This window comes from Nomascus leucogenys, chromosome 15, assembly GCF_006542625.1.
Source record: "Nomascus leucogenys isolate Asia chromosome 15, Asia_NLE_v1, whole genome shotgun sequence".
Classification (NCBI taxonomy): Eukaryota; Metazoa; Chordata; class Mammalia; order Primates; family Hylobatidae; genus Nomascus; species Nomascus leucogenys.
The window spans coordinates 42119787-42136137 of NC_044395.1; the positions used below are offsets into that span (position 1 = coordinate 42119787).

A 16351-nucleotide genomic window follows, 5' to 3' on the forward strand; every position below is an offset into this window, starting at 1 on the left:
CATTTATCTTTTCTTTAAAACCTCCATAACCAGCATCTATTATAGGTAAAAAATTCTATCAAAGGTCTAACCCTAATATTTCATGCTGCATTTTAGCCCATCCTTATTTACTCTCATTACTTAGAATGGAGAACCTTCCTATTTACACCCCTGGAGCTTGTGCCCCTGATTCTAGGAAACGGGTGGATGTGGATGGGAAGGAAACTGTCCTAAACTAGCTTACCCGTTCCCGGTCCAATTTCTTCTTAACTTTCACAAGCCCCAAGACAGGATCCACAGTAAATTCATTGTCCCGATCTCCATTCACAATGGAAAAATGAATCTGTCCATTGGGCTGGCTGTCTACATCTTCTGCTATTAGCTTCATGGAAAACAAGCAAAACAAAGAAAAGACATGACATAAGACAGCAAAGGTTGATTCTTAGGGTCCCGGGTCTGTTTAAATGGGTGCAGCTGTGACAGTTTTCTTGGGAGCTCTGCTCTCTAATGTTAGTGACCATGCCCCCAGCAGAAGAGATGATTAATCAGCTGAAGGAGGGTGGCACCAGGCCCACAGCTGCCATTTTATTTTTATGTTAATTTTTTACCTGCCCACAGCCTGATGCCTGTTAGGCCTGATTTTCCTCAGGGTTTGAGACAGTATGGTTAGAGCCCAAAGCTAATGGACAGGAATGCTTTGATTTCTTCCCAATCCTGCAAGTAATGGTCTCTGCCATTGAGTGAGGGATTCTCTAGGCCTATGCATTTCCATGTTAAGGAAGCCAAGAAAGTTCCCCTTCCCACACAGCAAATATACCGCCCCTCTGTCTATTGCTCCAGATTGATGATGTTGAAATTTATATGTGTGGAAATAGTCGTGTACTTTCCAGGAAGCAGGGCGGGCCTGAGGAGCGCACTTCTGATGTATAAGAAATGCACTGTCCTCCAGCAGAGAGTGGCTCCACCCTCATCCTGCAATGAGATGACTTGAATGGAAGGGATGGGGAAGGATGGTTAGGAGGGGACTCATTGTTCCAAAATGTAATTTGCGGTCTAACAGAATCTGTGTTCTCAGGATACATGGTTTGTTCTTACTGTTAGAAAAAGTTCCTCTTGGAAAAGGCTCCTTTAAGAGTGGCCAGTCAATCTTAGGTTTGCTCCAAATTGTAGCTGCCCAACTCTGTGTGTCTGTGTGTGTAGGGGGAAAGGGGGACAGGGATTTATTTGATCCTCAGCAATCTAATAATTTTAAATTGTAAATTGACAAATCGTAGTTGCATATATTTATGGGATACAAAGTGATGTTATGATTTATGAGCACAATGTGGAATAATTAAATCAAGCTAATTAACATATCAACCATCTCAAATACCTAGCATTTTTTGTAGTGAGAACATTTGAAACTTAACTCTTAGCCATTTTGAAATGTACAATATACCACTACTAACTATATTCATCATGCGTGCAACAGATCTCAAAAAAAATAAAAAAAGAATGTATTCCTCCTAGCCACCTAATAACCTGTCATCTAAGTTCACATGTAAGTAGGGGGCCATCATTAAAAATTCATCCCATGGTCTGTTTTATTTTCTCAAAAAAGATATGCTCCTGGGAAATAAGTGATTATCAATCACTTACACCTTGATATAAATTAATCTATCAGACTCTTCCTAATATACAAATTACAGAAGGAGCTATAGAAAGATGGCTCCCATTCTTGGGGACAAATGGACACTGAAAGGGGGAAGTGTGAAGAAAATCCAAGACAGACTTTGCTTTCTTCTTCACTTTATTGTGGATGACTAGTTCCAGGCATCTAGAACCATCCCCAACCCCAGGTACCTACCAAAATGACAGAGTCTCCCACCAAGGCGTCTTCACTGATAACCGCACTGTAGACGTCTTGGCTGAACTTGGGAGGGTTGTCATTAACATCCGTGAGGTTGATGTTGACAGTGGCCACAGCGCTGAGAGCTGGGGTGCCCCCATCTTTGGCTTCCACTACCAGGTAAAACCTTTTGCATAATTCATAGTCCAGGACTTCAGAGACAGAAATATCCCCTTTGAAGAAAATTGGGGAGCTTTATATTTGATTAGGAAAAAACACTGGTCAGCAATTCTATAATCATGGTAATATTTCTAACATCCTCTCCAGCCAAGAATTTAAACATTCAGGAATTTGTTTATTTAATGCCTTACTGAAAGTATTACAGAAGTCTGATTAATGCTGTCAGTGAGAGCATAGCTATCCATCAAACATAACACTGAAGAAATGAAAAGTCTTTATATGTTTCTGTAACAGTTTATGAACATCTCTCAGGCAGCTTGGAAATCTCTGGCATCTTCAATCTCACACAACTAACAAGTAGGAACAGAAACAAGCATCCCTGATGGTGTCTTCTGATTCCTCAGGTGGACAGAGGAAGACCAAGAATGAGCTGAGATGTGGGGATGTGAGGGTATGACCCCATTCTTGTCAGCAAGTAAATACTTGCAGACTTCACTGAATTGAATTAACCACAAAGGTGCCTTGCCAAGTTAAAACACACTTATCTAAAACAATTGTGGCACAAAGAGGGCAAAGATCTCAGAAATCTCAAGGTATAGTGACATAATGGAAAAGGAACTACCTGGAAATCAGACAGCCCAGCAGCCACATATTGAGTTTAGTGCCCGCAACTATAGAATAGAGATGATAATCTCCATGTCACAGAATTACTTAAATAAGTAGAACACGTGAAAGCAGCTAGCTGGGTGTTGGTGCTATATCCTTCCCATCCTAGCCCTTTCTGGGGAGGTAACCCAATCCTGCATTCTGCAGTCATTGTATTGCCTGCAGAACACTTCTCAAGGGCATTTACTTTCCTCCCACCTAGTAAACAATCATGAGGACTGGTGAGAAGGTCATGACCATTCACATTTCCAGACAGGCAACTTCTCTAGTTGCTAAGACTGCCAATAGGCTCCTTCTACCTAAGGCAAAACACAGAAATCATACCTGTAACAAGAGCCTCTTTCTCCCCATAATTAAGTTTTCTAGAACTTACCATCCCTAGCGCTTATTTTGCATCCCAGTCTTGCTAACTAGTGCTAAATTTAAATAGTACTTAGCCATTTCCCCATGGTGTTTATATACAATGGCCATAACTAGACAGGCTAGGGACAACACATATTTAAATGAGGGAAACCCCCATACATTTTATTTGAGATAATGACCTTAATAAACAGTTACTGCCAGGAGAGACTGTGATGCAATTCTTCCATCAATATTTTCACCTTGCAATACTTACCATGGGCCAGGACTGTATTTCTTACATTTTTGGTATCCCTACAGTATAGCAGTGTTATATTATATTAGAATATGCATTCTAGAGTCAGAAAGATCTGAGTTCAAATGTTGGATAAAACACTTATTAACAGTGGACATTGCGGTAATTATTTAACTTCTTTGAAATTCTGTTTTTTACTTAATAAGAGCCTGGTATATTTTCCATGTCAAATAAACATTGCTAATTACAATGATTTCTTGTTTATATTTACTGGATTATCAAAAGGAAAATGGACCTCCTTTGCCACCTTGTTCAACAGGTACACACTCCTGGAGTGATGAGGCAACTATGTGCAAAGGCTGGAAGGTGAGAGACTCACCTTTGTTCTCTGCAAAATGGGAACTGCCTCGACTATTCATAGGGGAATTGGGAAATAAGTGAGAATATTCACCAAAGAGCTTTGGGATAGAAATCCATACAGTCTATGAAAATACAAGGATGAGTATGTTTAGTCTTCAAAGAATATCCAAGCTTCTTTTCTAGAATTACGACCTTTATTTGCCTGAAGCACCTCTAATACTTATTAACTGGCTGGTGAAGAGAAAACCCCAGGGTTCTCTCTTATTCTGTTGCTTTATTTCGAAGCACCTTTTTATTCCCTTGATGATGCTACATGTTCCCCAGAGTTGGAAAAGGATGTGGTGAGAAATGAGTGTTCTGACCAGGAATCGGGAACGGGGTTCAAACAGAGCACCAGTTCCAGCTCACCGATGGAGTCTACTTGGGGTGCTGGGTTGAGAAGGCTGCATATCACCATGCAGATCACTTATCAGTGTCTGCCTATGCAGGTGATGAAAGAGTGGTAGTACCAGTGTGGACAGTTGCACATGGAGGCTCATCCCCATGAACATTTTCCAACATGTGCACATATGACCTAAGTAAAAAAAACCCAACAACATCAAACAGAAAAGAGAGAAAATCAAACAAACTCTTGTTCTTGGAATACAAATACTATTTCCTCTCTCCACTGAGAAACCACATTGCTGCCCCTGAGCCCTCCCACCTAGAAATCCTGGAGCCAACCTGGGGGTCAGATATTTGCTAAGTAAGCCCACAACAAGGAGCTTAAAATTTAGCAGGAGCCATCTTTAGAAGCTGGAGGGCACTCCGTGGTCTGCATGTGGGCCCTGCTAACAGATTTGTTTCCTCTGTGAAGGAGGTAGGAGGAGGAAAAAGAGTCCACCAAGAAGGGCTGGCAGAGTGTTTGGGGGAGAAGCAGGATATAGTGAAGTCCTGCATTACTCTTCTTCTTATTATTTTTTTGGACACGGTCTTCCTCTGTTGCCCAGGCTGCAGTACAATGGCAGGAATGTGGCTCACTAGAGCCTCTAGCTCCTGGGCTCAAGTAATTCTCCCATCTCAGTGTCCCAAGCAGCAGGGACCACAGGTGCATACCACCATGCTTGGCTAATGTATTTTTTAAAATTTTTGTAGAGACGGTCTCACTCTATTGTCCAGGCTAGTCCTGAACTCCTGGACTCACTTGATCTTCCTGCCTCGGCCTCCCAAAGTGCTAGGTTTACAGGTGTGAGCCACCATGCCAAGTTGAAGCTCTGCATTCTAAGTACAGTGCTATTTACCCACCTGTCTTGGGGTTGATCTTAAATTTCCCTTGTTCGTTCCCAGACCGGATGAGATAAGTGATCTCAGCATTTGTGCCGATATCTTTGCTGGTGGCAAAAACAGCAAGGACTTGGGTGCCAGGGGAGGTGTCCTCAGGCACTGTCACCAGGTAGTCCCTCCTCTCAAACACAGGGGGGTTGTCGTTAATGTCCAGGACGGTGATGGTGACAGTAGTGAGAGAGGACAGGGACTGTCCAGGACTCTGGTCAGTGGCCCGCACGCTGATGTTGTACGAAGACTGCTGCTCGCGGTCCAGCGGCTGCTCCAGGATGATGATGCCAGATGAACTGTCAATGGAGAAGACCCCACCAGCTGAGTCTGCCAGGGAGTACACGACCTTCCTGTTGATGCCTGTGGGAGAGACACAGGAACATGGGTGGGCAAGAACATGGCCAGATGATCTGCGCTAGAATGTTACAGCTTTGCAGACTTTTGAAGGGCCACAACAAGAAAAATAGTTATTACAGAGACAGACAGCTGTGGCTCTACAAAAAGGTAAATTTCAGTTTATGGAAAAAAAAGGCAATGAAATTAAAAGGCAAAGAAACTGGGAAAATACTGGCAACAAATATCAGAAATAGTTGGATATTCCTAATATACAACTCACCCCCCACAAATCTTTAAGAAAAACTCTCAGAGGCTAATAGATGCAGGGGTAAAGATGTGGCACAGAAAGAGAAATAGAAACCAACCAAAACGAATTAATTAATTAATTACTTCAACACAGATTTATTTAGAATCTACCAGGCACTTTCTAGGGGCTTGAGGGTCTAGCATTGGGCAAGTCCAACATTTCTTGAGGAGATTTTACATTATAGTGGGGCTGTAGTGGTGGTGAGGGGGAAGCCACTGGTGAGCTGTGAGATGGGAGTCATGAGATGTGACGTAGATTTTAACAGGATCCCTCTGGCTTCTGCTCCTGAACAGATGGAAGGGGCAGCCAGAGAGGAAGGAGGGAGACAAGTCAGCAGCCTCCTACAGCAACATAAGCACGTGATCTTGGTGGCCTGAACAAGGCAGATGGTGTCGGAAGTGTTGAGAAGGGGGTCAGGTTCCACATCTATTCCAAGCACCCAGGTGGTGAGAAATGAAGGGTTCCTGGATGTATTCTGAACTTGGAGGTGGCGAGAGTGTTTTCTGATTGTGGAGCTGGCAGGATATAGGATGTAAGAGAAATAGAGGCTTCTAGAATGACCCTTAGGTTTTGGCCTGAGCAATTGGAAAGAGGGGGTTGTCATTAGCTGAGATGGGGAGGGCTGCAGAAAGACTAGGTTTTGAATGAAAGACCAGAAGCCCTATTCTGGACAGATTAAGTGTGAGATGTGCATTTGATATTCAAGTGCAGATGTCAAGCAGGAAGTTAGATAGAAGAGACTGCAGTTCAGAGGAGAGGGCCAAGCTGGAGCTATAAATTTGGGTGTCATTGGTATACAGATGTCATGCAAAGCCATGCAAATGAATGAGGTCATAAGGGATTATAGAGGGAAAAAAAGAAATCCAAGGGTCAGTGAGCCTGGAGTGTTCCATCAAGGAAGGGAGAGGATCTAGTCCAAGGGTGCTCTCCTGCTCTACGATTTCAAGAAATGTACCTAGTTACCAAAATACCATTTTATGTTACTGTGTACTAAAGCTAAAACATATAAACCAGGAAATGTCTATTAACAACCAATTAATTATTGAATAACGGTTGGATTGACTTGTAGTTCTGAATAGTGATTTAACTGGTTTCATTAGAGGATTTCAGCACTTCAAAACAGTTTAGAAACCTCATGTTCACTTTAGTTGTTAGGATTTATAAGAAGTAAATTGTAACAGCTTTGTGGGCTGAAAAAGCACCATTCTGATCCTAAATACTCTTAATGAAGAAGGTCATTAGTCAGAGGTCTTTAGTTATGACAACCATCTGAAAATATCTTTTGAGAATTGTGGAACCTTAGAATATAAGCTCTTAGAGGGGAGGGCATAGACATTTTTTTTTCTTATTATAACACCTCATTTGGAAATAATAAGAGCTAAACATTTTACTTTCCCAATGTACAATTTCCCTTAAGCCCAAGTTCCCAGCAAACCAATAAAATCATATATCTTGAGGGATGACATAAATTGCATTATGTGGCTTTAACCAAAAGGTCAACACTGAGAGCTTGTTCTTGGTTCCATTCCAGAGAGTCCATTTTTTCCAAAGTTTTATCATTTACTTTTATTTCTTTTTCAAAACAACTGCCCTGTGATGTATACACATCAACCTGTGATTTTATTGATGCTGGGATTAAAAATAAGAAAGCTTTCCTCTTCTCTTGCTGTCTCCTTGAAATAAGGCTTCAGAGCAGACATTTAGGGGTGCTTTCTGGCTATTGTTGGAGTGGCTGCAAGATTAAATTCTTCAACATGAATTCCTGAGGTGAATACACACAGGGGTTGCATAGGTGTTCAAGCTTGCACCTGGAAAACAATGGCCCTGTCTGGGTGTCAGAATAGGTTGTGTGCCCCGGAAGCTGCCTTGACTGATTCAATGGTCTCAGGATGCCTCTCAAAGTCACAAAAATGCATTTATGGAAACACATCAGCGATTGACATAAATACAGCACACAGGTTTTCAAATCACACACATTCCCTACAGAATTAACTTCCACCTCCAGCATATGGTACGCTGCTCTTGCCAACAAGAAGAGCAGGCAGGAAATTCATGCGGGGACTTCCATTAGTGCATGTGCTGGGAATTACAAAATCCATTTCACTGATGCATTAACCAAGGACTTGCCTGGTGCAACCAGCATTTTTAGGTAGGCATGAGGAACAACATGCAAAGTCCTGTTTTCCTTAGGCTCTTTGCCCAATCTCCTTAGGGATTTCAGGAGATCTATGCTTGGAAATTTTTCCTCTTCAGGCCTGAAGATCAGTTATGGAAGAAGGAAATTTCTGACACACTGTTCTGAAGGCCATAGTGCTGTGAACAGATGAGTGAGGAGAGGTAGGGGCTGGATTTGCACACTGCCGCTCTCCGCAGCAGCAAGGCCAGAAGGGAAGGTGCTTTTAATGGCTGCCTGTGTTTCCTTCACTGAGACACATAGCTGAAATCTAATTCTATCATCTCTGTTCCAGGCCTGCAGCTTTCTCTTCAGCCCTGTTTAGAGGCACTCAGCTGGGCTCTGATCCCCTAGGCAGGAGATTCTGCATTCTTCAAGCTTCCTGCTCAGCTGACTAGCCCTGTTGTTGGAGTGCTGTGTTTACAGGACTGACATTAATCAGCCACACAAAGACCATGGCTCCCTTCCGGGCAGATTCTGCTAATTTTAACTCCATGACTGGGTTTTTCTGCTTTACCATAGCAGAAAACCATCCCTTTCCCCTACAAGTTGCTGACCCACACTCCCCCCACCTCCTCATACATTTTCCTTCGGACAATATCTTGGGCATTCACACCAGGAGGAACTGGAAGATATATTGTTCCTCTCTCCTTTCTGTTACCAATCAGACTGATAAGGAAGCAAAACCAGAAAGGGGTGGGGGAGACCCAGGCCAAAAAACCTGCTAAATGGCATCACTTAGGATTTGTTACCTCTCAAGAAAAGAGCAGGATATATTTTTGTAGCACATTAAACCTCCAATTTAGACACCATTGCAATGGATTTCAATAAGTTTTAGAAATAAATTCAGAAGCATAATTGCCAATTTGGAAATAGTATTTTTGGGGTAGCATTTGGGTCTTTGTCATGTTCCTGGGCAATGGGGTGCCATCTTTATAATGAATGCAGGTCATGTTGCTAAAGTGGACACTTTTTATCCAAAGGGGTTTGATAAATGCCATCCTTCAAATTGCTATCCCTTTCTACATACACAGCAGAAATGATGAACCCAGGCAGAAGACTTGCTTGCTAATTGGTCTAATGCTCCTACTGCATGTCATGATGTGTTACATTAAGGTATAACATTAATCCATCATTTTGCCTCTGTGTTTTTAACTATGTAATTCTCTCCTCCAATTTGAGCCTAATTTAATTAGGATGGAGATACTCAGCTTCTTTAAATGCTGAAATGCCAGGTTACCAAGAGAAGTGTGACTTTCATTGCAAGGGAGGTTTCTGCATGTTATTTGTGGCAAATGGAGCAGATAGGCCTTCAAAGAATTGAAATCAAGGAAAAGGAGAATGATTAAAATCCCTATTTGCTCAAAGAAAGTAATAGGTAGTGGCAATTTGTGGAGTGGGATAGGAGGAAGAAAATAGCACATAAAAATTCCTAGTAGGGCAGGCTGTGAAATTCAGGAATGGGTTGTGAAAGACATCTATATTCTGCCTCTTGGAAGGTTTATAAATGGAGTCCATGTTCCTCTCGATGGGCCAAATTGAAAGTTGGACTTTTTGGACACGAGACTGTACATAAAAGTCAGTTTAAACTGCATTAAAATGAAGGCAATGTGGTCTAGTACTGGAAGACAGGGGACTTTACCTCTAGGCCATAGCCTGCCCAAACTACACAAGTGTCCTTGGGCAAGTCACTTTGTTTCCCTGGGTCTGCATTTCTAGAGTGGCAGAACCCTAGTCAGTTGAGGTCTAAGATTATTTTCCAGCACTATGACTCCTTTCCAAGTTAAATAAAGGGAGTTGGTTTCATTTCTATTTCCAATGAATGCTCCCTGCAACTGCTCATTAAGTTGCTGAACCTGGGCCTAAGCGGGCCAGAATCAACAAAGGAAAAATCCACATTTAGCTGGATCATGACAAGCTATTAGAATCTTCAGGATGGAAGGAAAACTTAACACAGCAGATTCATACCATTCGGTTAAATGCTCAGAATTCACACATACAGCTTACAGTTATACAGGTCCTTACACTTCAGTGAGAAATAACCCCCAGTGATAGGATCATCCCTGGGGATCTAACCTACCAGGTGCCAGAATAACTTAGCTTTAAATCTGAGATTGCTAAAGGTGTTAAAATCAGCACTGAAACCAAATGGCAAGAGTCACCAACACAGCATATACACTGAGCTATTTTTGACCTGGTCTTTAAAAAGTATTTTCTCTCCTCCTAAGATCAGGATCCCTAAACTTAAGGAACCAGAAAGAGCTATCTTCTGCCTGGTTTGGTGTCTTGTGCTGGCAGCTGCCCTGACTTCTCTGCAGGGTCTTGTCTCTGACACATTCACTCCTGTGTCTTTCACTGCCTGCATGGGATCTAGCCTGCAGGTGGCACACAAAAAATGTGGGTTGCACTAAGTTGCGGTAAACTGGTTTTTACAAAGAGATTTAAATTTCAAAGGAGTAGGTATCTTGGGAAGAAATAATTTGAAGCAATTTCAACAATCATATTTTAGTAACACGTTTAATGTGGGTTTTAATCTCTAATTTTTATATCAACTTTATTGAGGTGCCATAATTTACATATCATAACATTAGTACATTTTAAGTCTCTACCTCATACATTCTGACAAATGTCTACCTTCATGGATCCACTGCCCTCATCAAGATCTAGAACATTTCAATCCCTGTTTAGGTTCCTTCTTGTCCTGTTGCAGTTAGTTTCTCAATCCCATGCTGCAGGCTATTTAATAAGTTGGTTTTGAGCCAACACTTTCTCCTGGCTTTATTAATACCTATTCATCAGTGCTTGAAATACCATAAGTATGTTTAGATTTCAGTCTTTATGACCCAGGCTTGGTGATTAACTCATGCTCTTATTTAAACTGTAAGAATTATCCTTTGAAGAAAAATGATCAACAAAGCTTGGGTTCTTGACTATGTCATTGCATTCCTTTGCCATGGCCTTATTCTTAAAAGACAGTGTTTTGTTTCTTTTGAGAAGTGGAAGGTTTCTGTCTTTCTTGCAGGAGACACAGGCTATGACACTTCCATTTAATAAAGACTTGCCAAGTGCCACCTGTCTGCTTGACTACTCTAGGCATTGAGTTGAGAGTAAGTGGAGTCCCAAAGACATCACCCCTAACTCTGGAAGCTTAGCAACTTGGTGAAGAATTATTTGAACTGGACATAGTAGTTTAGAGGCTTACTTTTCTGCATGCCACCTTCTAACTTCCTCTCTCACATAAATTGGAATGCTGGGTTGTTTTGATTCTGCCTCTGAGCTATCTCTTGAATGTCTTGTGGCCAGGTGAGGCTCTCATTCTCTCTTGCCTAGACTGCCTTAAGGGACTCCTAATTGCAAACTGCAGCAGAGTTGATACCCTGTCCTCTAAATTTAACCAGTGTTAAGTTTCTAAAATTCTGGATCCAAGCTTGCCCCAGCTTGTCAGACAGTAACTGACTTCCAACTTCCTATAAACAGAAGCAAAAACTTTTGAGAATGGCATTCTAGTCCTTTGCAATCTGGTCCCAACCCCCCTTTCCAGTGTCATCTCCAGCTCCACTTCCATCCTGTACTGTCTACTCCAGTGCTGCCTGAAGGCCCCCCACACATCTCCTTCCCTGGTCTGCATTTGTGCTTTGCCCTCTTCTCCGAATGTTCTCTCATCTCTTTCTCTTGTCAAAATCCTACATATGCTTTGCAGGGTGTCCTCTGGAACAGCTCCCTTAATTTCCTCAGTTATTTCCTCCTCTGTGTTCCCTTAATGTTATTTTTGCCTCTATTTTTTGCATTATCATTAGTTATATGTATATCCCCTCTCCCAGTAGATTAATGTACCTTTTAGGTAAAGGAACTGTGTCTTATTATCTTTGAACCCCAATACTGAGCACAGACCCTGGCACATAGAGAGCAATGAATGTTGAACTGCAGAAGAAACAACTAGAGGACCAAAGCAAGTATATGTTCCTGCTAACATAACATATGCAGGTGATGCACACAGTACACATATATGTCCATTGCAAATGCATGTGCTGAAAGAATTAAATAACCTTGAAAAAGGACAATGTGGAAAAAACTGCTCTTTTATTAAGGAATGTTTAGTTTTTTAATATTTAACAATGTATATAAAACATTCATATACATACACAAAGCTTTTGCTAAATAGATGTTTGTATTTGTGAAAAAAACTGGTACCTACCCAATTTTCCAACAATGAGGACTGGTTGAATCCATCATCCCACGGTCATACGATGTATATAGAATACTATGTACAATGTCACAATAAAGATGTAAAAGAATATATAACGGCATAGAAATATAGTTGCAGGTCATCAAAAAAGCAAGTTACAAAATAATATCTAGTTTATGAGCCTAGTTTTGTGGAAAAAAAAAGGCAGAAGGGATTTCTATCAAAGTGGTAACCATGGTTAAAAATGACTTGTTTTCTTTTTTGTTTACTCTTGTAGGTTAACAGCATGTTTGTAAACACACAGCATGTTTGTAATAAATAAAAGAACTATTATAAAAATTATGTACATGAGAAATAATTCTTTAATATCAATTTTGGAGCACAATCAAATACTCAATTTATTTTGCAGGCCAGTTTAGTTCTCAACATCCATACCACTCAAAATTGCAGAAAAGATACATATTGTATAGGCTACTTTTTCTGGATATTTCTATTCTTCATTATAGTTTGTCTTCAGAAAGACACTGGCTTTACTTAGAAAATCACTTTTGTCAAGGTCTCATCATAAAGTTATTTTAAGAGATGTGATTTAACAATGATTTTTTTTCTTTCTTTTTTTTTTTTTTTGAGACAGAGTCTCACTCTGTCACCCAGGCTGGAGTGCAGTGGCGTGATCTCAGCTCACTGCAACCTCCGCCTCCTGGGTTCAAGCGTTTCTCCTGCCTCAGCCTCCGGAGTAGCTGGGATTACAGGCACACACCACCATGCCCGGCTAATTTTTGTATTTTTAGTAGAGATGGGGTTTCACTATGTTGGCCAGGCTGGTCTTGAGCTCCTGACCTCAGGTGATCCACCCACCTCGGCCTCCCAAAGTGTTAGGATTACAGGGGTGAGCCACCACACCCAGCCTTAAAAATGATTTTCATACTTAAATTAAGCAAACAAAATGGCTAGCCTAAAATTATTCTCTCATTCTCTGTGGAAGGCAAATAAAATCCCACTACAATGAAACAGCTTAAACTAATGGCTCCTTTTTCCTCTGTTTGAAATATGCCTGTGGATAATATGAAATAAAACAGAAAGTTGCCATGAAGAGGCCCATGGAATTAGCAATTACTTTTTCAGTTGGCAATTAATTTTAAATAGACTCCCTAATTACTTCTGTTTTAAGTGCCTTTTAAAAGTTCTTCATTGGGTGATGACTAAAGCTGGCACATTCCCATGGGCAGAATACCAGCTCCTGGGTCAGTAGCCCCTTGGTTTTTTGAAAAGTCAAAAAACACAGAAGGTAACATCAGTCACAGAGTCCAGGAGACCCTGATGACTGCACCAAAAATCTGCCAAGGACTTGCCAATTGGGCTGGCTGTAGCTCTGCTGGGTAGGAGCAGCAACTTGATTGTGGGCTCCCATGCAAAATAAAAATACAGGGACTCTTGTTTAAACAGTACTAAGACACTCAACACAAGCCAGAGGAGAGCATTAAATGAAACACAGGGCCCTTCCAAGCAAGGAGCTCTGTTTGACTGCACACCTATAAAACTGGCCCCATTGCTGGATGAGATTATAGTTATGCCTTCTGTGATACCTAAGAAGCTGCAGCTCATCTGAGTATAAACTTTGTCAACTATCTATGGCTTGGCATGAAGCTACACCTGGGATGATTAAGTGTAAGTAAACTAATTCATCAACTAAATACTCAAAACTCCAAGTTTATTGGTACATGGAATGTCTGTGCTGGATAGCTACCCAACAATCATGCAACAGGTTTTCTATATGGGCCACTAAGTGTGACCACTGGATCCATTCATTCATCCATACAAGAAATACTTAACTCCTGCTGCATGGCAGGCACTGGGGATACAAAGAAGGATGGCTCCCACCACTTATGTCCTCTCAAATGGCTCTCATTTCTCAGGAGACAAGCATGTATAGAGTTGATTGTTGGAGAGGGGTGGTCAAGGGAAGTTTCTCAGAGAAGAAAACAAATGGATTGAGTCCTGAAGGAAAGATAGGAGTTGTCAGTAGCAAAATAAGGTAGAAGAGTGACAGGAAGAAAAGGCATTACAAATGATGGGAACATGTGTGAAGTTAACAATGCTGAAATTGCAAGGTATACTCAGAGAAGAATAAATGGTTCAGCATTGTTAAATCCCCAAGTTTAGAACAGTAGAAGCTGAAACTGTCTATTTTCAGAGCCAACTGCAAGTTACCAGAGGTGTTATAACCAATTATAGTTAGCATAAACTAGAAGCTGGGCCTAAGTTAATAGATAAATTAGCAGAAAGAGAAAAAGAAAGATTGGAAGGAGCAAGGTGGAGAGGATGCGTGGGTGGAAAGTGTTTTGTAATATGTGAGGAGTTATTAAAAGAGCTTACGAGCAGATGATGGACAACATAATCGTGCCTGTCAAGGAGGCTTCGCAAGGTGAAGTGGTAGGATGTATCCTGCAGCAAAGCTGATAAGCACATTTCACCAAGCCTCACCATGCCCTGGAGAGGCAGGGAGTCAGAGCTTGGGGTCCTTGGATTTTCTGCAGAAAACGCCCAGGGGTGGATGGAGATTTTCCTAGCTATATTAGTACTGCCTTAAATCCGTCCTCTGCATTGCTGAGTGTTCGATCTGGACTGATCCAAATTAGCAGTTCAGAGGCTTTTTTTTTTTTTTTTTTAACCAACCTGTGGCATCTACAAATGAGGCAGCACATGAGTGAGGGAGCTTCTGGGAAAGAACCACTGTGCTCAACCGTTACGGGTCAGAATTCCCTGCTAATGGGGGACTGTGCTAAAACACTTGCTTCAGATACCTCCTTTTTGGAAGGAATTAGCTGTTTCCTTTGACAGCTAGTGTTTTGATTCCTGTTTGGAAGAAACTGGATGTTTAAAAGGGTAATGATAACAAGAACTTACATATGTCAAAGGCAAAAACTTCTAAATAGGGAAAGGCATTACAATCAACTACAGAGAAAAAAAAATGTCCAGCTCTCTCCCAGACTTTCTAAATCAGGTTCTGGAGATGGAGCCCTTGCCTGTTTGTTTGTTTGTTTAGCCTGTTTATTTTAAAAAACTCTCCAGAGGATTCTGACACAGAAATCATACAGTGTCATGGCCCTGCATCTGGTTGCAGACACTGTAGAAGGTGTCCTACAACTGGTAGGAGGTAAAGAATTCAGGGAGGGGTTTATGGAGCCCAGAGCCCTTTGCTCAGATCACTCCATTTAACAGATGCCTTGGGAGGGGCCACTTAACGTTTTTGAACCTCAATTTCTCCATCTATATGTGGCAGCATCCAGATCTGTTCATTCCCTGGTAAGATCACATGCATGTTTTTTGAGCTTTCTAGAGAAAGCCTTAAAACAGAAGATGACATTTTTGATATCTACAACAGACAAAAGGCTTCAACCACAATGTCCTCCAGAAAATGACTCATGTTTTTCAGTCTTTAGGGAGGATTATTTAATTTTTACTGACATTTTAATAGTCCCTTAGCCACCTTCAAAGATTTAACACTTCAGAGAATAACAGCTTTGGGGAAGGGGGTAAAATACATTACATCAGTGACCTATGCAGGTTAGACATAACAATATCTAACGCAGTAGGAAAAACAAAGAATAGATGCTACTTAAGAGAAAACAGGCTGAAATCAGAATGGAATCAATCTCTTTCAAGACATTTTCTTGTAGAAATTACTGGAGTATAGAAAAAAGCATTAGGCTGAGGTGATGATAACCTCCTTTTTGATCCAGCTTTGCCACTAATTAAGTCATCTTGGGAAAGTCTCTTTGTCTCTGGACCTCAGGATTTGACTGGATTTTGTCTCAGGGTCTTTTCAGTGGTAACATCCTAAGATCTAATAGGATGGCATTTCCATAAGAAGTGGACCTAGTGCCCCACAGAGGGCCCATGAATCCATGAGAATAGCAACAAGGAGCAGTCAATAGCTTTCCACCATCACACATCCCTGCCTATGTCAAATAGCTGTGCCCCCAACACAGATGCACTGCTCCTTCCCAAGGTGGGCCCTGTTTTAATTGCCACTGATCTGCACAAGAGCCCTTGTTCTTTGGAGAGTGGAACCTGTGAAAAGATAATGGCTATGATCAGGGAATGTTAAGGATGTGTGGATAGACTTGAAGATGCCCATGAACTTGCATTAGTATTCTGGTTCTCTCTTGCTCCATGCCAAATTGCCCCAGAACTTAACAGCATAACACAACAAATATTTATTATTTCATGGTTTCTATGGATCAGGAATCCAGGCATTATTTAGCTGGTTATCTATGGCTCAGCATTTCTCTTGAGGTTGCAGTCAAGCGGTCAGGCAGGGCTGCAGTCTCATCTGGAAGCTCAATTGGAGGTTGGAGGGTGGGTCCATTTTCAAGAGCAGTTGTTGATAGACCTTGACCCCTCACCACGTGAGCCTCTCTCAG

At 41.5% G+C, this 16351-nt stretch overlaps 1 protein-coding gene across 2 annotated transcripts in view; it reads right to left on the reverse strand.

The window, feature by feature from the left end:
• FAT3 (FAT atypical cadherin 3) overlaps positions 1-16351 on the reverse strand; it is a 667316-nt gene that overhangs the window by 59706 nt on the left and 591259 nt on the right. For both annotated transcript variants that reach the window (XM_030828899.1, XM_030828900.1), the window contains 3 exons: positions 4893-5282; positions 1826-2040; positions 224-361 (listed from right to left, as the gene is read on the reverse strand). In XM_030828899.1, coding sequence (XP_030684759.1) covers positions 224-361; positions 1826-2040; positions 4893-5282 — 743 coding nt within the window. The remainder of the gene's footprint in view (positions 1-223; positions 362-1825; positions 2041-4892; positions 5283-16351) is intronic.